At 40.8% G+C, this 16,552-nt stretch overlaps 1 protein-coding gene across 3 annotated transcripts in view; it reads right to left on the bottom strand.

Annotated features, from left to right (window-relative positions):
- The window catches only part of Lrmda (leucine rich melanocyte differentiation associated), a 1,039,777-nt gene that overhangs the window by 428,230 nt on the left and 594,995 nt on the right, over positions 1–16,552 (bottom strand). For all 3 annotated transcript variants that reach the window (XM_048339109.1, XM_048339108.1, XM_048339110.1), the window contains one exon: positions 7,108–7,247. In XM_048339109.1, the coding sequence (XP_048195066.1) occupies positions 7,108–7,247 (140 nt within the window). The remainder of the gene's footprint in view (positions 1–7,107; positions 7,248–16,552) is intronic.

The raw sequence follows: 16,552 nt of genomic DNA, 5'->3' as shown, positions 1-16,552 counted from the left end.
CATAAATCCTGCAACACCCGGAGACAGCTTCAGATTTATAAAACTGCTTGTTAAGCCAGGGCACTGCTTAATGAAAAGAGATCTGTCTAAGTTCTGAGTCTCAAGTCCCTAGCTCCAGCGGCTACTCCAATTTTCCTGACCTTCTCAAGGTGGCTGAGGGGAAGCCCCTGGGGCTGAAGGTGGTGGGAGTCAGAGCCATTTGGGGCTCTGATATGGCAGATGAGGTTATCAAGAAGAGAGCAGGGATCCTAGAAGCTATTTAAATACCCATTTGTCTCTGTCTGGAAACTGATTTCTTAAAAGTGAAAGACCAGCCACCAGAGCTTCCCATGTTCTTTCTTTCATTTCACGCAGAATGTCCCATTTTCTTAAGATTTCTTTAAGGATAGAGCTGAAACTGAAAACCAGTGGCAGGAGAAAAGGAATCACCTAAAGCTTTTGTTTCGGGTTTTCTTTTTCTCTGAAATCTAATTTTTCTATTCCTATCTCAGTGCTCTGGCTTTGTTTTTTCATCTAGACCTCAAAAGAGAAATGTTCTTTCCTTCTGTCCACAATGGTTACCCCAGGAGAATTGGCTGCTCCCCAGTTAATAGGGTACAACTACAGGAAATTCCTGGTCATCATCAATATCTGCTGAAGGGGTTGGCTACCATATTTCTTTCTCTGAGTCTATTCACTAAACACCAAATGTTGTCAGGCCTGGTAGTGTATACTTGTAATCCTAGCACATGGGAAATCAAAGACAAGAGAATCAAGGGCTTGAAGCCAGCCTTGGCTATACAATGAGACTCTGTCTAGAAAGGAAAAAAAGGGGGGGGGGAGGGAAGCAGAGAGGGAAGGAGAAGAAATAAGGGAGAGGAAGGGAGAAAGGCAGGAAGGGAAAGAAGGAAGGCCACACACACACACACACACACACACACACACAGAAAGGGAGGGAGGGAGGGAGGGAGGGAGGGAGGGAGGGAGGGAGGGAGGGAGGGAGGGAGAGAGGGAGGGAGGGAGGGAGGGAGGGAGGGAGGGAGGGAGGAAGGGGGGAGAGAGAGAGAGAGAAAGAAGAGAGAGAGAGAGAAAAGTTTTAAGTTCCTAAGGGAACCAGGTTGAGTATCTTCTACTTCTTTCCATTTATAACCTTCTATGCTTTACATTATTACTTTCTGCCTTCCTGCTCCAATGCATTGAACAGGGATACAGCGAGCTACTGATACCCTACCTGGGACCTCCGATTATAGTCATGGGTGATCTATGAGCTGTTTTCAATCCTCCACAAAGCTTAACACAGCAGGGCTTCCTTTATGCCAACAAAATATCTCACTTCCTTGTTGTTGACTGCATTACCTCAGCTCCGTTTACTAACACTGGTTACCTCATGCTGACCAAAAGTACTGATCAACTGTGAACTATGGCTGATTAATAAAAGAAGATAAAAGCATGTGCAGTGACACCAAAGCCCTTAAAATGCAAAAGAGAAAATTAAAAGTGAGAGGTCTTCATAATGAAAACCTTGGAGGCTAAGAGGATAGAGGAAAGTGTCTAGGACTTGAGCTTATCTTCTAGGGGTTGGGAGGATCTTGGTTTAGTAGGCTGCCTTTCTGAGCCTCAGATAATCTCTCTGTGAAATGGAGGGGCTGGGCCAAATGATGACTAAGCCTCCTTCAAATTATCCTGATTGAATTCTCTGTGCCTCAAAGTTGGTTTATAGGGGCTGGGAATATGGCCTAGTGGCAAGAGTGCTTGCCTCATATACATGAAGCCCTGGGTTCAATTCCCCAGCACCACATATATAGAAAATGGCCAGAAGTGGTGCTGTGGCTCAAGTGGCAGAGTGCTAGCCTTGAGCAAAAAAGAAGCCAGGGACAGTGCTCAGGCTCTGAGTCCAAGGCCCAGGACTGGCAAAAAAAAAAAAAAAAATTGGTTTATAATAAGTGCTTCTATATCATCCCTTCTCATTGCCCTGATTCCCTTATATAAGCCACCCTCCCAGCTCCACACCTCCAGATAAAGATAGTGAGAAAAAGCCAATAAAGGCCAAGGAGTTCTGAACAACACTAAGAGTGGAAGAGCTCCAGATTCTCAGAGAGATGACAATGATCTCACTCTAATGAGCCTGAGGTGAGCTCACCTACAGCATTAATGAATGTCTGACAACTGCCAAAGACCAGCTGATTTTCCTCACAGTTCACTGGCAGCATGTTTGAAGTCTCTGTGCAAACAATACACCCACAGGACAGTCCAAAGCCCTCTATGGAGGGTAACCGGCAATTACTCTGTGGGCTTCTGTCACTTTGATCTTGGGATCATGACCTTTGCTTTCTTGTGATCTTCAAAGCCCAGATTGTAGATTAGCCGGGGAATGCTAGCTGGGTTATGTAAACCACAAGTTTTACAGCTTCTATTCAGTGGGAAATGGTGGTAGTCCAGGCCAGCCCTGGCCTGGAGGGACTCTCTGGCTTGCCTTCCCTTGGCCTGAGTGCTACAGACATTGGGCAGACCCCAGCACTGCTCCCTACCAGGGAACAACAACAACAACAAAAAGGCACCATATTTTAAATGATTTAAAGTTATAAGGAATACATTGGGGCTTACTTGATAGTTGGAGGAAAGAAGAGGCCCACAATGATACAAGAGAATGCAGGACAAAAGGCTTAAAACAGAGCAAACTTATTTGAAGGACCCTTGTTTAAAGATGAAGTCCAGCACTTCCTTCACTTCCAAAGCATTGCAGAAAACAAGGAGACAGAAAAGGAGTCAAAAGGAAGACAAATGACAGACCAGTCTGAGTACCCAAGTTTCTCATACTTGATTTGCTATTTTGGCCTGTGTCAGTCTACCAAAGGCCCAAATGGTATATTAGTGCTATAATGGTCTCTCCCACCAACACTTTCCTGCCTATTCTCTCTTTCTGCCCCAATCCCGAAGGCTGCTGTTACTACATTTGCATCCATTCAACATTCATCCCACAACAGCACCACTGTATCCACACAGCAAAGCTCAGGTAAGTTTCAGCCCCCATAATGTGGCCATGGACTTTTCTCAGCCAGGAGCTATGATGGATAGCAACGGGAGCCCCAGGCATGGTTTCCCTCCTGCCCCAACAACAACTCAACAACTCCGTAATATGTTCATGCCTGCACAGGAATTTAATGAGCCCATTTTACTGTAGGGTTGTGTGCCAAGAAAATCCAACTAGGTAGATACACAGGAAGGGAAGTGAGGAAGCCAAAAGGGTTTGTTTGGGGGAGGGGAGGAAAGACTCCACAGAAATCTCTGACTTCATAAATCTAGTCACTTCCCATTTCTGGTCCAGTGGTTGGCCACAATGTCACCTAAAACTGAGCTGATTTCTTTGAAATCAACATCTCCTTGGAAATGAAACAACACACACATACACACACATGCACACACACATACACACTTGTTTTGATGTATGGCTGGGTGACATATTATAAATATTACATCACATAACCACAGTGGATGCCAATCAATAAGAAATTTTTTTAGACAGCACTAAATGAACCATGGATTCTTGCTGCTGAATACACTCCTTTAAAGCTCCTACTATTGCTATGATGATTAATATAAGGCATATTGTCAGAAAATGTACTTAAAGTGAAAAACAGTAAACTACAGAAATATCATTCATTCTTTAAACAATTTTCTAGTGAAACTGTCACATAAATTTACATAGAAGGGCTTTCAGTAACAGCTAGAAAGGTAGACCTCATGCTTTGTGGGTGAAGGACCCAGAAAAATATTTTACTGAAAGAAAAACAAAAAGGCAGCTGCATGGCTTTGTATAAATGGAAATACCACCAGAACTCTGATTTCAAAAGTCACACTGTGAAACTCTAAAATTTCTCAGAGGTAAATGAAGCACAAACTCCAGGATAAACAAAGCAAAGCTACTCACAGACCACAGACTGGAACTGCATCAAGCACACATTTATCTCCTCTGAATACAAGGGTGAGTACTTAACAATCAAAAATAAAAAGAAATGCATAAATGAAAAGTGCAAATGCACTGGAGAGTCACCCATCATTCCCATCCAACTGCGCCATCAGATGCAGCGAGCGTGTAACTGAGCGGCGCACACATTTAATGTCTCCTCTGCTGCTTTTAGTCTCTGCCTCCTCAGAGCAGAAGCATCTTGCCTTTGCTGTGGATGACTTACGTGTTCTCTAAGGTAAATCTGATTAGTTACCGTTTGGGCCATGTACAAATGCTAGAATCCATCCCCTCCTGGAAAGGAGCTGTATGTGCTCTAGGAAAAAAAAAACCAGTCTGTTCCTCATATCTTGGCCCCCTGCCTATCCCTCCCCCAAAATAGACCTGCAATGGGCAGGACCAGGTTGAGGGATGACAAGGCTAGGCCATGAGATGAATGACTCAGAGAATCGAGCTCTTCTCCAAAGAACCACAACCTCAACCAAGACTTGGGTTAAGTCTGAAAAGGAAAATAATCTGTTTATGAACTGCATTTGTTGGCATCTGATTCCAAATGGCCAATGGGCATCCAAGGATCCCATAAGCTTCCTACACCTGCCCTACTCACGTACTCAGCTCTAAGAACTAGAGGAGACTCTAAACCTCCACCTCCAGCAAAGTCATGGAGAGATGTTCGCATCTCCAGCACCAATTACATATTGTTGAGGCTTCTTGTCACAAGTAGACTTGGTCTTTACTCATTGGAAGTCATTCTCTAGATATCAAAATGTATCCAGTAGTGAGAGAAACCTCTAAGATAGACTCCACAAAGGGCTGAGACAGAGAAGGGAGAACGGCACCTGCTCAGTTTCAGCTAGCCTCAGGATGCTAGAGCCTCTGAACACCTGAATCTCCAAGGGATGATCGTAAGTTTGCTACTGAGCAGACTGGGATGCTTCGAACAATTCAGAGGTCATTGGGGCTCACTAATCAAGACACCCTCCACAGCCAAACTGACTTAACATCAGATCGGTCACCTTATACTATGAGTTAATATTTTTGCCAATGTGACCATTTACAACAACAAATAAAGCACTATTCTCTTTTCTTTTCCACTTGCAACTTTATAAAGCCCTCTTTGCGGGGGGCACAAACACAATAGGATAGAAATGAAAACTTCCTTTATACTACCTCTCTCATTTTAGAAAAATAAAACAACAAAACATGCCGATAGTTATAGACACATACAACACTGTGACTCCATGAATGAGTGAATGAATGAATGGACATGCATGACAGTATTTGTGGATACAGACGCATATGCACATGTATATACTTATATATGTTATTAATTTATTTTTATGAATTAAACAAAGAAATTCAGAAAACAAACAAGCATTCCTTCAAAACATGTTTAATGGGAAATCTTTTTTGGACTTTCTTAATCTCTCAAGATATATTTAAAATAAATTGCTGCAGTTGCCAAGCTATGGAATCAGCCTATGTGTCTATAAACAGAGGAATAGATAAAGAAAATATGGCATGTATACATGATGAAGTAATATACAGCCATAAAGAACAGAGTGATATTATTTGCAAGAAAATGAATGGGATTTGGAAACATGATGTTAAGTAAAATAAACCAGCTACAGAAAGACATGTTTCCTCTCAAATGTAGAAAATAGAATTTTTAAAAGTATCAACCTGAAAGAAGAGGAACTACTGAAGGGTGAGGGAGTGAGGGAGATGACAGAAATGGGAAAGTAAGACAGAAGCTGTGAGAGTGGATAAAATCAAAGTATAATATTTGCATGCATGGAAATATGGCAGTGAAACCATTAACATGCACAATCAATACCAACCATTGCAATTTTTAAAAAAAATCTGTAAAATAATCAAACTTTTAAATGCCTGGCTTGAATAGTGTTCCAGAAACAAATTATATTCTAAGTTACTAAAGACCTTAATGTGAGGACTTAGAAATGTAAAAGTATCCACTTACTGGATATGAACCACATTCTCCCAAATAGAACTCACATTTAAACCTACAGCCTCACATCCCAAATGAAAACTCTCATGATGGAGAAACACTTAATACTTGTTTAAAATAAGGTTATTCTAAGTTGATTTAGAATAATCTAAGACCTTTGCAAAATTAAAAAAGAAATCCAGAATAGGAAGTAAGTTATAAAATTCAAACAGAACTATAACTAAATTCTTGTAGCTTTACTAGTGTGTGTATACAGCATTCAGTAGTTGTTATACTTTTTATTTTATACACAAAGATTGCCCAAACCATATTATTTCATTGGTCACTACAGTGTATTCAGTGAGTCCCCAAAGAGCAAGTTCCTCTGAAATATTACAGTCTTCCCTCATTCTTCCAAATCTAGGTCCCTGGAGCCCTGCCTACCTATTACTTCCTTCCTTCCTCCTGCCCACATTAACATGAATCGGGTGTTAATATTGTGACACAGAGAGAAGCTGTACACATGCAAAGATCACTAAAACATTTATACAAGAATCAAGAATTGGGGGGATGTGGAATTCAAAATGAAGAAGGAAACTAAAATGAATTTTGTATATCAGGTAAAATCAAGAGAAGATGACTTGAATGCAGAAGACAATACAGGAAAGCATTTCTACCTGGAGCCCATCAAAGCATATGGCTAATGGATTTGAGGCCTGTGGTCCTTCCTCTTGGGATTGTATGTGATCTCCCTAAACTTTAGTGGGAAGAGGTCTGTCTCTAGAGAGTGAGGAAGATTTCACAATAAAAACAAAAGATCAGCAAACTTAACAGGGGTCCTATCTAGCCTATTTTATAGATGAAGTTTTATGGTAACAGAGCCAAGTCCATTCATTTACAAATTATTTAAGCTATTTATGCACTATAACACCAGGTTTGAATAGTTGTGTCAGACTTCATAGAGTTTGTAAAACCTACTTATTATTTGAAAAAAAAAGTTTGTTAACCCCTGACCTAGACAACTGAACAGCTTTCCATTGGCTTTGTTTCTGTGACTCAACAAAGGGAGACAATAACTCTATGTTTTCCAAAGGACAGAGTGCCAACATTATCTTGTGAAGTTCACTAGTATTTATCATTCTATTCTGAAGCCCTCAGTATCACATCATCCCCTGGAGAAGCTGTTCTTCATTTCTTCCATCATATGGATACGCACCTGTATCTCTTGTAATCGTCCTCATCCTTTTCCAAGCTGACCAGCTCATTAGGACACGCCACATTGCCCAACAGACTGAGGTACTCCAGAGCCGGTGTTGCTTTTGCCAGGTGATCAAGCAGACACTCCAAATCAGTAATGTGACAAAGGTTAAGGGTCATGATCCAAGAGGACAAAAGGCTAAGGACCCTGGGGCCTTCAGTGATAGGCACAGTTGCTGTTAGTTTTTGCTTGCTGTACCAAAATAGGCAACGGAACCACTTAACTGGTGATTTACTTTGACTCAGTTTCAGAGACTTCAGTCCAGAGTTCTCGGGTCCACTGGTGAGAGACAGAACATCATGGTTTAGGATGATGTGAAGGAGGACATTCAGCTCATAATGGGTAGGAAGAAGTGCTGGGATGATTGAGACAAGTCTCAGACCCTAAAGATGTGCCTCCAATGACCCAGATGATGCCACCAGCTGGCAACCAAGCCCTTACTTAGTACATGAGCCTCTTTTTGAGGGGGAGAGGGGCATTTCTTATCCAGACCATAACATCACCATAGCAGCTAATATGTCAGGCTGCTCCTGCTCTACATGATGACTGGGTAGGGACTGAAATCCACTTAGCTGTGTGCATAGGACATTGCTAACTTTTTACTTCCACTGTTGAAAACATTCTCCAACTTCCTTCTAATCAAGGAAGGCAAGGTCTATATCATTTATGAGGCAATGGATCCATTTGTTGTCTTATCGTTCTTTTGTCTACATTTAAATTTTTAATGGTAGGATAGGTTCTACACAGTAAAATACTTTGCAATATATAAATTTACAAAGCTTACTTTCTAGTAATAAAAGTATACTTTTTTCCAAATATATTCTCCTTTCCCTCTGAGTGGAAGGAATTTGGCATTTTAACAGAGGGAATGGCATGGAGACATAGGCATTGCTTGGCTGCCTTTTAGGTAGCAATAAAGCACTGGTTTGGGAGGAAATGAGACCAAAGGTAAAAGGCAAAAACAAACAAAAAATTAGGATAGGTTTTTATCAAACTTATCAAGCAGGTCAAAATGAATTCCCCCAGACTGCTGTGATCTAATGTTCTGTGATGAAGAAAACTAAAGAGAAAGCACAGAGGAGGTACACTATGATGAGATTATCCACCAATGGACTCCACTACCAAATCAGGGAACACACTGAGATCCCCCAGCTAAATATGAAAGGAAAAATCCACCTCAACCACTGACTTAAGCTGCATTAGTGAAGCCCTTAGCAGAAGGAGGAGGGTTAGACAGGCCTCATGCAAAGGTCATGACTTTTAGAGTCTATCGAGAGGAGTTGGTCAAGCCAGCAGACAAAATACAGTCCTTGCCAGGAAGTGGAAAGGAACTACATACACAAAGAGGTATCAGAGACTCAAAGTCGGTTTCTGGGTGTGAGGGCCATGTGGACCTAGAAGGAGAAGGTAAAGCCAAAGAAAAAGGCTGCTCTCACCTGTCTTAATATTACCTAACATTAGAACATAAGTCACATTTCCTTATACTTGTTTTCAACTATAGGCACAGAGGAATGAACTCTAAATCCAATCCATATCTGCGTATAGTCCCTAAACTCTCTTCCGGTTGGACCACTACAAGGTGTCACATTCCATTTCTGATAATTATAATCGACTGAATTTTCCTCTAACTTCTACCTGTGAACCCAATTTCATTACTTGGCCCTACAAAGGAATAAAATGCATTCTTCTCTTCCATATAAGGAGCCCTTCGGATATCTGAAGCTCACATGCCTTCCTTGGATCTTTTCCAAGCTAAGTTCATCAAGCATTTTTCAAACAAGGTGCTCTGAACCCTCACACAGAGTAACAAATTCTGTGCATGGGTGGGGCTAAGGGGGAGACAGCGAGTACACTCAACAGGAAAAAGATAAAGAGCAGTGTATGCACACTCATTCACTGCTGACTTCCGTTTCCCAGTATCCACCCCATTTCCTAAACAAAGACAAAAAAAGTGGATGTTTTCATCCTTTGACTTTCACAAAGCATTTGGGGATGACCACACATAGTACCATGACAACAGGGATTCACAGAAGAGTAACCAGAAGGTCCAACCAGGAAGGTAAGGTTGGAAGGACAGGGGACAGACAACCAGGAGTCAAAACATGATGAAGACAAAATGTAACAACTGCTTTTTAAACTGAAGTTCAACCATCATACTCTGTATACAAAAATCATTAATATCTAAATGCAATTAAATGACAGTGAGCAATTTCAGGGAAAATGTAACTTTTCCAACAGATTCTATCTTTGGATGCTTCATCACCTGTATTTAAAGAAAAGAGAAAGGACAAAGGGAAAAGTAAGAGCTCCACCACCTTCTGTGAATATCCTCCTTATACCCAGGCAAAGCTACTCCTGGGGCATGTGATCTGGCATGCCTTCCTTAAAATTCTTTAACTCTCCATCCAGCACATGGGATTCATCAGAGTCCAACAGGGCCATCCAGATGTAGTAGTACACTGTGCTTGAACCTGGGCCAGCCTCAGTTCCAGCACTCTCTACTTTAGAGTTTGCTCCAAGCTCTACCCCACACAAGAGACCCACGGAAGTTCTGGGAAGCACTAAGACTGTTGCCTGTTGGGTGGTCACAAAACCGGAAAGCCAAGTCCTCATTTGAAGAGGGAAGCTAGACAAGCTAATCATTCACTCCTGTTAGGTACAACAGTGTTTCTTTGGTAGGACTACAAGAGATCTGGTTGTCGAAATGATGTTGACACACAAATTCAGAACTATCAATGTAAAAGGGAGACCTTGATGATGAAGAGGAAGTCTGCCTCTCTAGTATAGGTGGGAAAACTTGAATCCAAACCTATTTTCTGCTTCAAGCAAACTCCTTCAAACTTGGGTCTGTTTCATCTCCTGTACAGAGGGAATTATGTGGAAACATCACTTCAAATAGGCAAGATTTGCAAGCCGAGGAAACTTGAGTAACTGAATTTGAAAGAAATTAGTTAAGGGAAGCGTAGCATGCCCACCATCTTGGGATGTAGGACTACTTTAATCTGAGTAGATGTCTGTAGGTGGATATTTTTTTTTTTTAGAGCCAATAAGGGAATCCTTGCTCACACAGAGCCTTTTCAAGGCCTTGGGAAAGGCCCTTATCACAGTCACATGATCGTGTAATTCTATAAAATGTACAAATTATTTAAACTCTCATTGATTAAGATCATTGTCTTTCACATTACCCTCCTTGAGCTGGACAAAGGGAATGGCTGCAGAAATCCTGGTGATCTGGCCATCGTGAACAGTTGTAGGTGCAACATTTATGATTCAGTGGGATATAGTTATGTGGTTTGCAGTCATTTCTAGGAATGGCTAAATAATAATAATAATCATCATCCCATCACCCACGAAGCTGATCTTAACACACAGGGACAAACATAAAACTGATGATTTACTGATTAATGAACTCTAATTCAAAGAGCATTTAAATTGCAGAGCATGTTTACATACATACACAGCCCTAACTTGAAATGTTCTGAAATCTTAACAATTCATATGTGAAAAAAGTATAAAAGTATCTCTGAAATCTAATAATCCTATACACTTACCAATAATATATTTTTTGTGAAGTTCCCAGTAATAGGTCTGTGTGAGTCAGCTTTCTATCATTAAAATGAAATAGTGAGACAATTAACTTAGAAGAAAGGTATATTTCAGCTCACAGTTCTAGAAATTCCCATTCAGACTGGGCTGAACTACTGTTTCCGGTCTCCAGTGGGTGGGGCATACCATCTGGCAATGATGGAGAACACACAGTGCAATCAAGAGCTCACCTCATGGATCAGGAAGCAAAGAGAGAAAAAAAGGAAAGATCATGATCCAACAAACTCCTTCAGAGGCAAGGCCCCAGAGATCTACACACCTCCATCTCCTCAGTACCATCTTGCAGACCACACCCTTAAAGCATGCATCTCTGTGGAACCCAGCCGTGAGGAAACAGAAACATTGCTAAACCATCAAAAATAAAAATAAAATTTCAATCAACCTAAAGACTGATCAGAACATTTTTTAAAAGCAGGGAAAAGTTCAGATGCAAATCTATCTAGTATAAAAGAACCATGTCTATTCTAGGAATTTTAATATTTGAAGTAATTATCAATTCAAATTTATAAACAATTTTCCTTAATATGTTTTTATTCAAAATAACATTCCTTTCACACCTCATTTAGCACTCATCATTCCATCTAAGAAAGAAGGCTTTGTAGTCCAGAAAAGTGGATCAGCTTTTGAGAAGAACGTCATAGATCCTCTAAGTGCCCTTCTTGTTGGGAATTTCTTGAGCAAAGGGGTTTGCAGGCTCTGGGAATCTTCAGCTACCCATGATGATAACTCCAATGATTTCCAGGAGACTACCTCATTTAAGATATTTTGAGGGCTGGGGATGTGGCCTACTGGCAAGAGTGCTTGCCTCCAATACATGAAGCCCTGGGTTCAATTCCTCAGCACCACATATACAGAAAATGGCCAGAAGTGGTGCTGTGGCTCAAGTGGCAGAGTGCTAACTTTGAGCAAAAAGAAGCCAGGGACAGTGCTCAGGCCCTGAGTCCAAAAGCCCCAGAACTGGCAAAAAAAAAAAAAAAAAAAAAAGGTATTTTGACATTCCAGTGTTCTATGCTTTCCAACAATCATCCGAATTGATAAGGCAGAATGAGCTAACTTATCTCCCCCAAATCCTAACTAGATAGGAAGCGTCCAGCACCTTTTCCTTGTATGCTCTTGACGAGCCCTGCCTCCCTGCATTGGCCACCATTGGAGTATGAATTAGAAGGAGTTTTAATTGGCTCCTCAGTCTTCTGGGTCAATAAGGGCAACACAGTCCTGTCTTGCCTGATTTCAGGCTGAGACTGAACTTGTCACATTCCTTTTTGTCAGTCTGCATGGAAAAGTAAGAAGAAGCAATTAGTGGAGGAAACTTGGTATCTTGGGCTAACCAAGACAGTGGTAGTAGAGAAAGACTCGGGGATGCTCCTCTGGGTGTCTTTTCTTTCTTTTTGAAAAATTGGAAGCTACCTGGCAGAGTTTCAACTCTCTCCAGCTGGATTCCCAGCACACACCTGGCTTCCCTCATCAAGCCTTCTCTGGAGGACTTGGGGTTTAGATTTTTTTTTTTCAGTGTTGTCTGCAGAAAGTTGCCATCACAGAGCCCAGCTGTCAAGGCTGAGCTTGCCAAAGGAGGTTTTCTGTGGAGAGTCCAAGATCAAGGCAACATCTTGTTCCTATGTTTGGAGCAGAAAGGAAGAAGGGAGCCTGCCTGTCTGTGGACATGTCCAGGTGCAAAGGTCTGAAGCTGTTTCTCAGGTGACAATGGAATGTCTAACTTCTCTGGGCTCAGCTTTAAATCAAAGAGTTTCAATAACCATGGATGTTGCAGGAGGGGTTAAGCAGAGGTCACCCTAACTCTAGATTCTTGAATGCCATTCAATCTAATAACAACATTATCACATTTTATTCCTATATACATCAGAAATATGATCACATCAAACAATAATTAGGAATATTTGGGTAAATACTCACAAGCAAGTAAACGTTAGAGTTTAGAGTTCAATCCAGGTTCTAAAGAAATTTCATTTCTAGAAGAAAAGTGATTACATTGTCTAACCTTGGGGTGAATTAAATAGTGAAAAATGAAGAGTCATACATGTTTTGGGAAGGAGATCATATGTTATGTTATCCAGCTGTCTTCTCACCTTAAATAGGCTAAGTTTTCCAGTTAGGCTTATTTTTTAAAAGCACCAAGAGTTTACTTGAACATACTAATATGTTTTAGTAAAGTGTCAGGAAGTTACAAAGTCTTCCAGTGCTAACAAAAATTACTTCCATTGGAATGTCTCACTAGGGGGCTGGGAATATGGCCCAGTGGCAAGAGTTCTTGCCTTGTATACATGAAGCCTTCCCTGGGTTCAATTCCTCAGCATCACAATATATAGAAAAGGCCAGAAGTGGTACTGTGGCTCAAGTGGCAGAGTGCTAGCCTTGAGCAAAAAAGCCAGGGACAGTGGTCAGGCCCTAAGTCCAAGCCCCAGGACTGGCAAAAAAAAAAAAAAGTATGGAATCTCTCACTAGTACTCTGTAGGATATATTATATTACCCATTTACAAAGAAACTAGGTCCTTTACAGCATTCAGAGCTTCTCCATGATAATAGTAAATTTGTGTTGGAACAGAAATCCAGCCTTCTGAGTCAATGCAATGGTCTTCTTGTCTCAACCTAGCTGTGTAACATGCAGCACTTACCTTTCTTTGCGTGGGAACTATAATTCAGACTCACTATCTCTTTAGTACATGTGTTGAAGCAAACAGGATTGCATTAAAAAATATGATTCCAAACAAAGTTGAGTTATACCAAATAAGGAAGTTGTCAGAGTGTCATGTTTGCAAAGGTGACCTATCTACATTTTCCAGAATTTACAACTGGTGCCTTCCTTGGAGTTGAATATTAAGACATGATATGGCTGAGACCATCAGCAAAGATCTCATCAACCCTGGCAGAAGAGTCAGGGATAGTGTGTGCACACTCATGGCTGGGGACAGTGAATGAGAACATGAGTCAGGGGTTCAAGTTCATGACAGGGTTCAAGTCAGTCTAGATGACCCAAAGGACAAGAGTAACAGAGTTAAAAATCAAAAGATGAACAGGTAATGGCCAACAGCCAGGCTTCCATGTATTTCAGGGTAGCACATCAAAGCTGAGAACCAAATACAAGAACAAAAGGTTGACAGGAATGAGATGGTAGGTGAAGCAGAAGTTTTAAAGGTGAGAATGAAGGTGATGACTAGACAACTGACAAGCAATTTGCTTGATGCTCCTAAAACTGGATTCAGGAAGCTCTTTCATGAGCAGACTCCTTGGGATTGCAGCTGGAAGCAGCTCCTACATCAGGGTCCCTCTTCTTATACAGTCATCTGCCTCTCCTTCAAGTTCCACAGTCCAGGTCTGGAAATGAATATCCTTGGGTTCAGATAGAACTACACCATTGACAATCTATGTGTCTTCTAAAAACATAGTTCAGTAGGTTTTCCATAAAAATGAAAGGTATTCCGCGGTAGTACCCAGTCTTAGACTGATACTAAGACAACATTAAACTGCCAAAAATAAATCAAGGAACTATGGCCTTGGTTATGTGGTCTTAAAGGTAGATTTGCCTAATTCTCTAGGATAGAAATAACAACTATACACTAATCCCTACACAGCACTTACCATGTTACTATAACTTGATATTGGTGAGACACTTAACACATCCTTCACAACAACCTAAGAGGCAGGTACTCTTACTATTTCCATTTTGTCCATGAAACCAAAACATAGAGCAACCTACTAACTTGCTCAAGGTCATGTTAGACATGGTAGACTCAGAAAGTATTGCCTTACAACCTATTTTCTTAACCACTGTGTGGAATTTTCTCTTTCTAAGGCATAAAAAATTAATAAGCCAAATTTCAAAAGTCTAGTAAGATATATCATTGTTATAGACAAACTTAATTATAGGTAAAACTAATTGTTCAAATAGAACTGTATTCAGGGTACCTGATTTATGGAATTGTAACTTTCTGTACAACTTAATAATAACAAAATTATATTTAAAAAATAAAGTTATAAAAATATTTGATTTATTAAATTTATTAAAAAATAAATTCAGAAAACAATGTAGGTTTACATAGCAGATCTGTCAGATATGATAGATGTCATTTGTTCTACAGTTGCCAAACTTAAAACATTAAACAAAGCTGGGCACCAGTGGCTCACACCTGTAATCCTAACTACTCAGGAACCTGAAATCTGAGGATCATGATTTGAAGCCAGTCTGGGCAGGAAAGTACCTAAGGCTCATAGCTCCAATAAACTACTCAGAAAAAGGGTAAAGTGGTGTTGTGTCTTAAGTGGTAGAGTAAGCCTTGAGCAAGAGAAGCTCAGGGACAGTGCCTAAGCCCTGAGTTTAAGCCCTAGAACCAGAAAAAAAATAAGCAAGCACAAAAGAATTTGATGCAAAAAAATCTCATTTGTGAGTAAGATTCCTAATATGTTCAAAGATCTTATTTACAAGAAAAGTTAATAATTTTTAGGAGGCCAATAATGAGCTGATTCTAAGGCTTTTTATTACAAAAATGAAGTCAAATTGTCTGAAGGATGCTAAGGCCTGAATAGGTGAGTACTAAAGAAATGAATCTTGTTCTTTATATCCACAGCATGTGTGCTTCCCTGCCCATGTTTAAATGGCTTGCTTTCACAATACAAGTAGGACTGACAAAGTACTTATACATGGGTGCTTGAGCTCCTAGAACACTGTGCTCCTGTGATGGCTTATAAATCTTAAGAGAGACCTGTAATTCAACCATCACCACCTCTGGACATAGAACAAAACCATCTTAGACCATCCATCTCCAGGAGGATATGTGAGTGACCCAAGGTAAGACTAGCAAAAGAGCGATCCAACGGAACCCCAGACAATGAACTGAGCCCTAGAATTGTAAACACCTAAAATAATGGCTGTTTTAAGCCACTAAATTCCAAGGCAGATTACTGTGTAGTAAAAGCTAAGTGAGAGAGCCTGTATCTAGGGCATTTCATAGGGAGCAACAGCAACGTGGAATCTACCAACTGTTCAAGAGCCTGAGACATGTTCACAATAGGTAGGAAAGTGTGTGGGTTGAAAAGATAGAGTCAGGAGTGTTAGGCTGAGAGGATGGCATGCATTTTCCTACCTTACAGTCTGTGACTTCTAAGTAAAGAGGAAGGGACAGCTGATCTTTATGACTATAAAGAGAGAAAAAAAGGAAAGAAGTCATATTGCACCATTGGCTCTATATGGTATTACAGGTTTACAGCCACACAGTATCTTCTGCTTCTACCCTTCCCAGGTTATTCTCATTATTTCCACAACTTTACTACTGAAGCTCAGGAAGTTTGAGGCACAGAATAGCAAAAGGATTCAACCAAAGGCAAATATAATTTTCAGCGTTTGGAGCCAAGAAATCCACTATAGCCTATTTTCAGCAACCTTAAAAATGAAGCCATCAGGGCTGGGAATATGGCCTCGTGGCAAGAGTGCTTGCCTCCTACACATGAAGCTCTCCGTTCGATTCCCCAGCACCACATATATGGAAAACGGCCAGAAGGGGCACTGTGGCTCAGGTGGCAGAGTGCTAGCCTTGAGCTGGAAGAAGCCAGGGATGGTGCTCAGGCCCTGAGTCCAAGGCCCAGGACTGGCCAAAAAAAAAAAAAAAAAAAAAAAAAATGAAGCCATCATCCAGCCCAACTTATTTCTTTAAAAGTGAGGAACAGAGGGTCTCATAAAATGACTTGTCCAGGGCCATACAGCTAAATCTGATTCATGAACTGGTTTATAGATTCTAATATTCTACTGTGTCATGTGACACAAGTCATGAGCATTGAGGCTCAAGGA

The sequence above is a fragment of the Perognathus longimembris genome, chromosome 2 (genome assembly GCF_023159225.1).
Source record: "Perognathus longimembris pacificus isolate PPM17 chromosome 2, ASM2315922v1, whole genome shotgun sequence".
Classification (NCBI taxonomy): Eukaryota; Metazoa; Chordata; class Mammalia; order Rodentia; family Heteromyidae; genus Perognathus; species Perognathus longimembris.
This window is presented reverse-complemented; position numbering and strand designations above follow the sequence as displayed.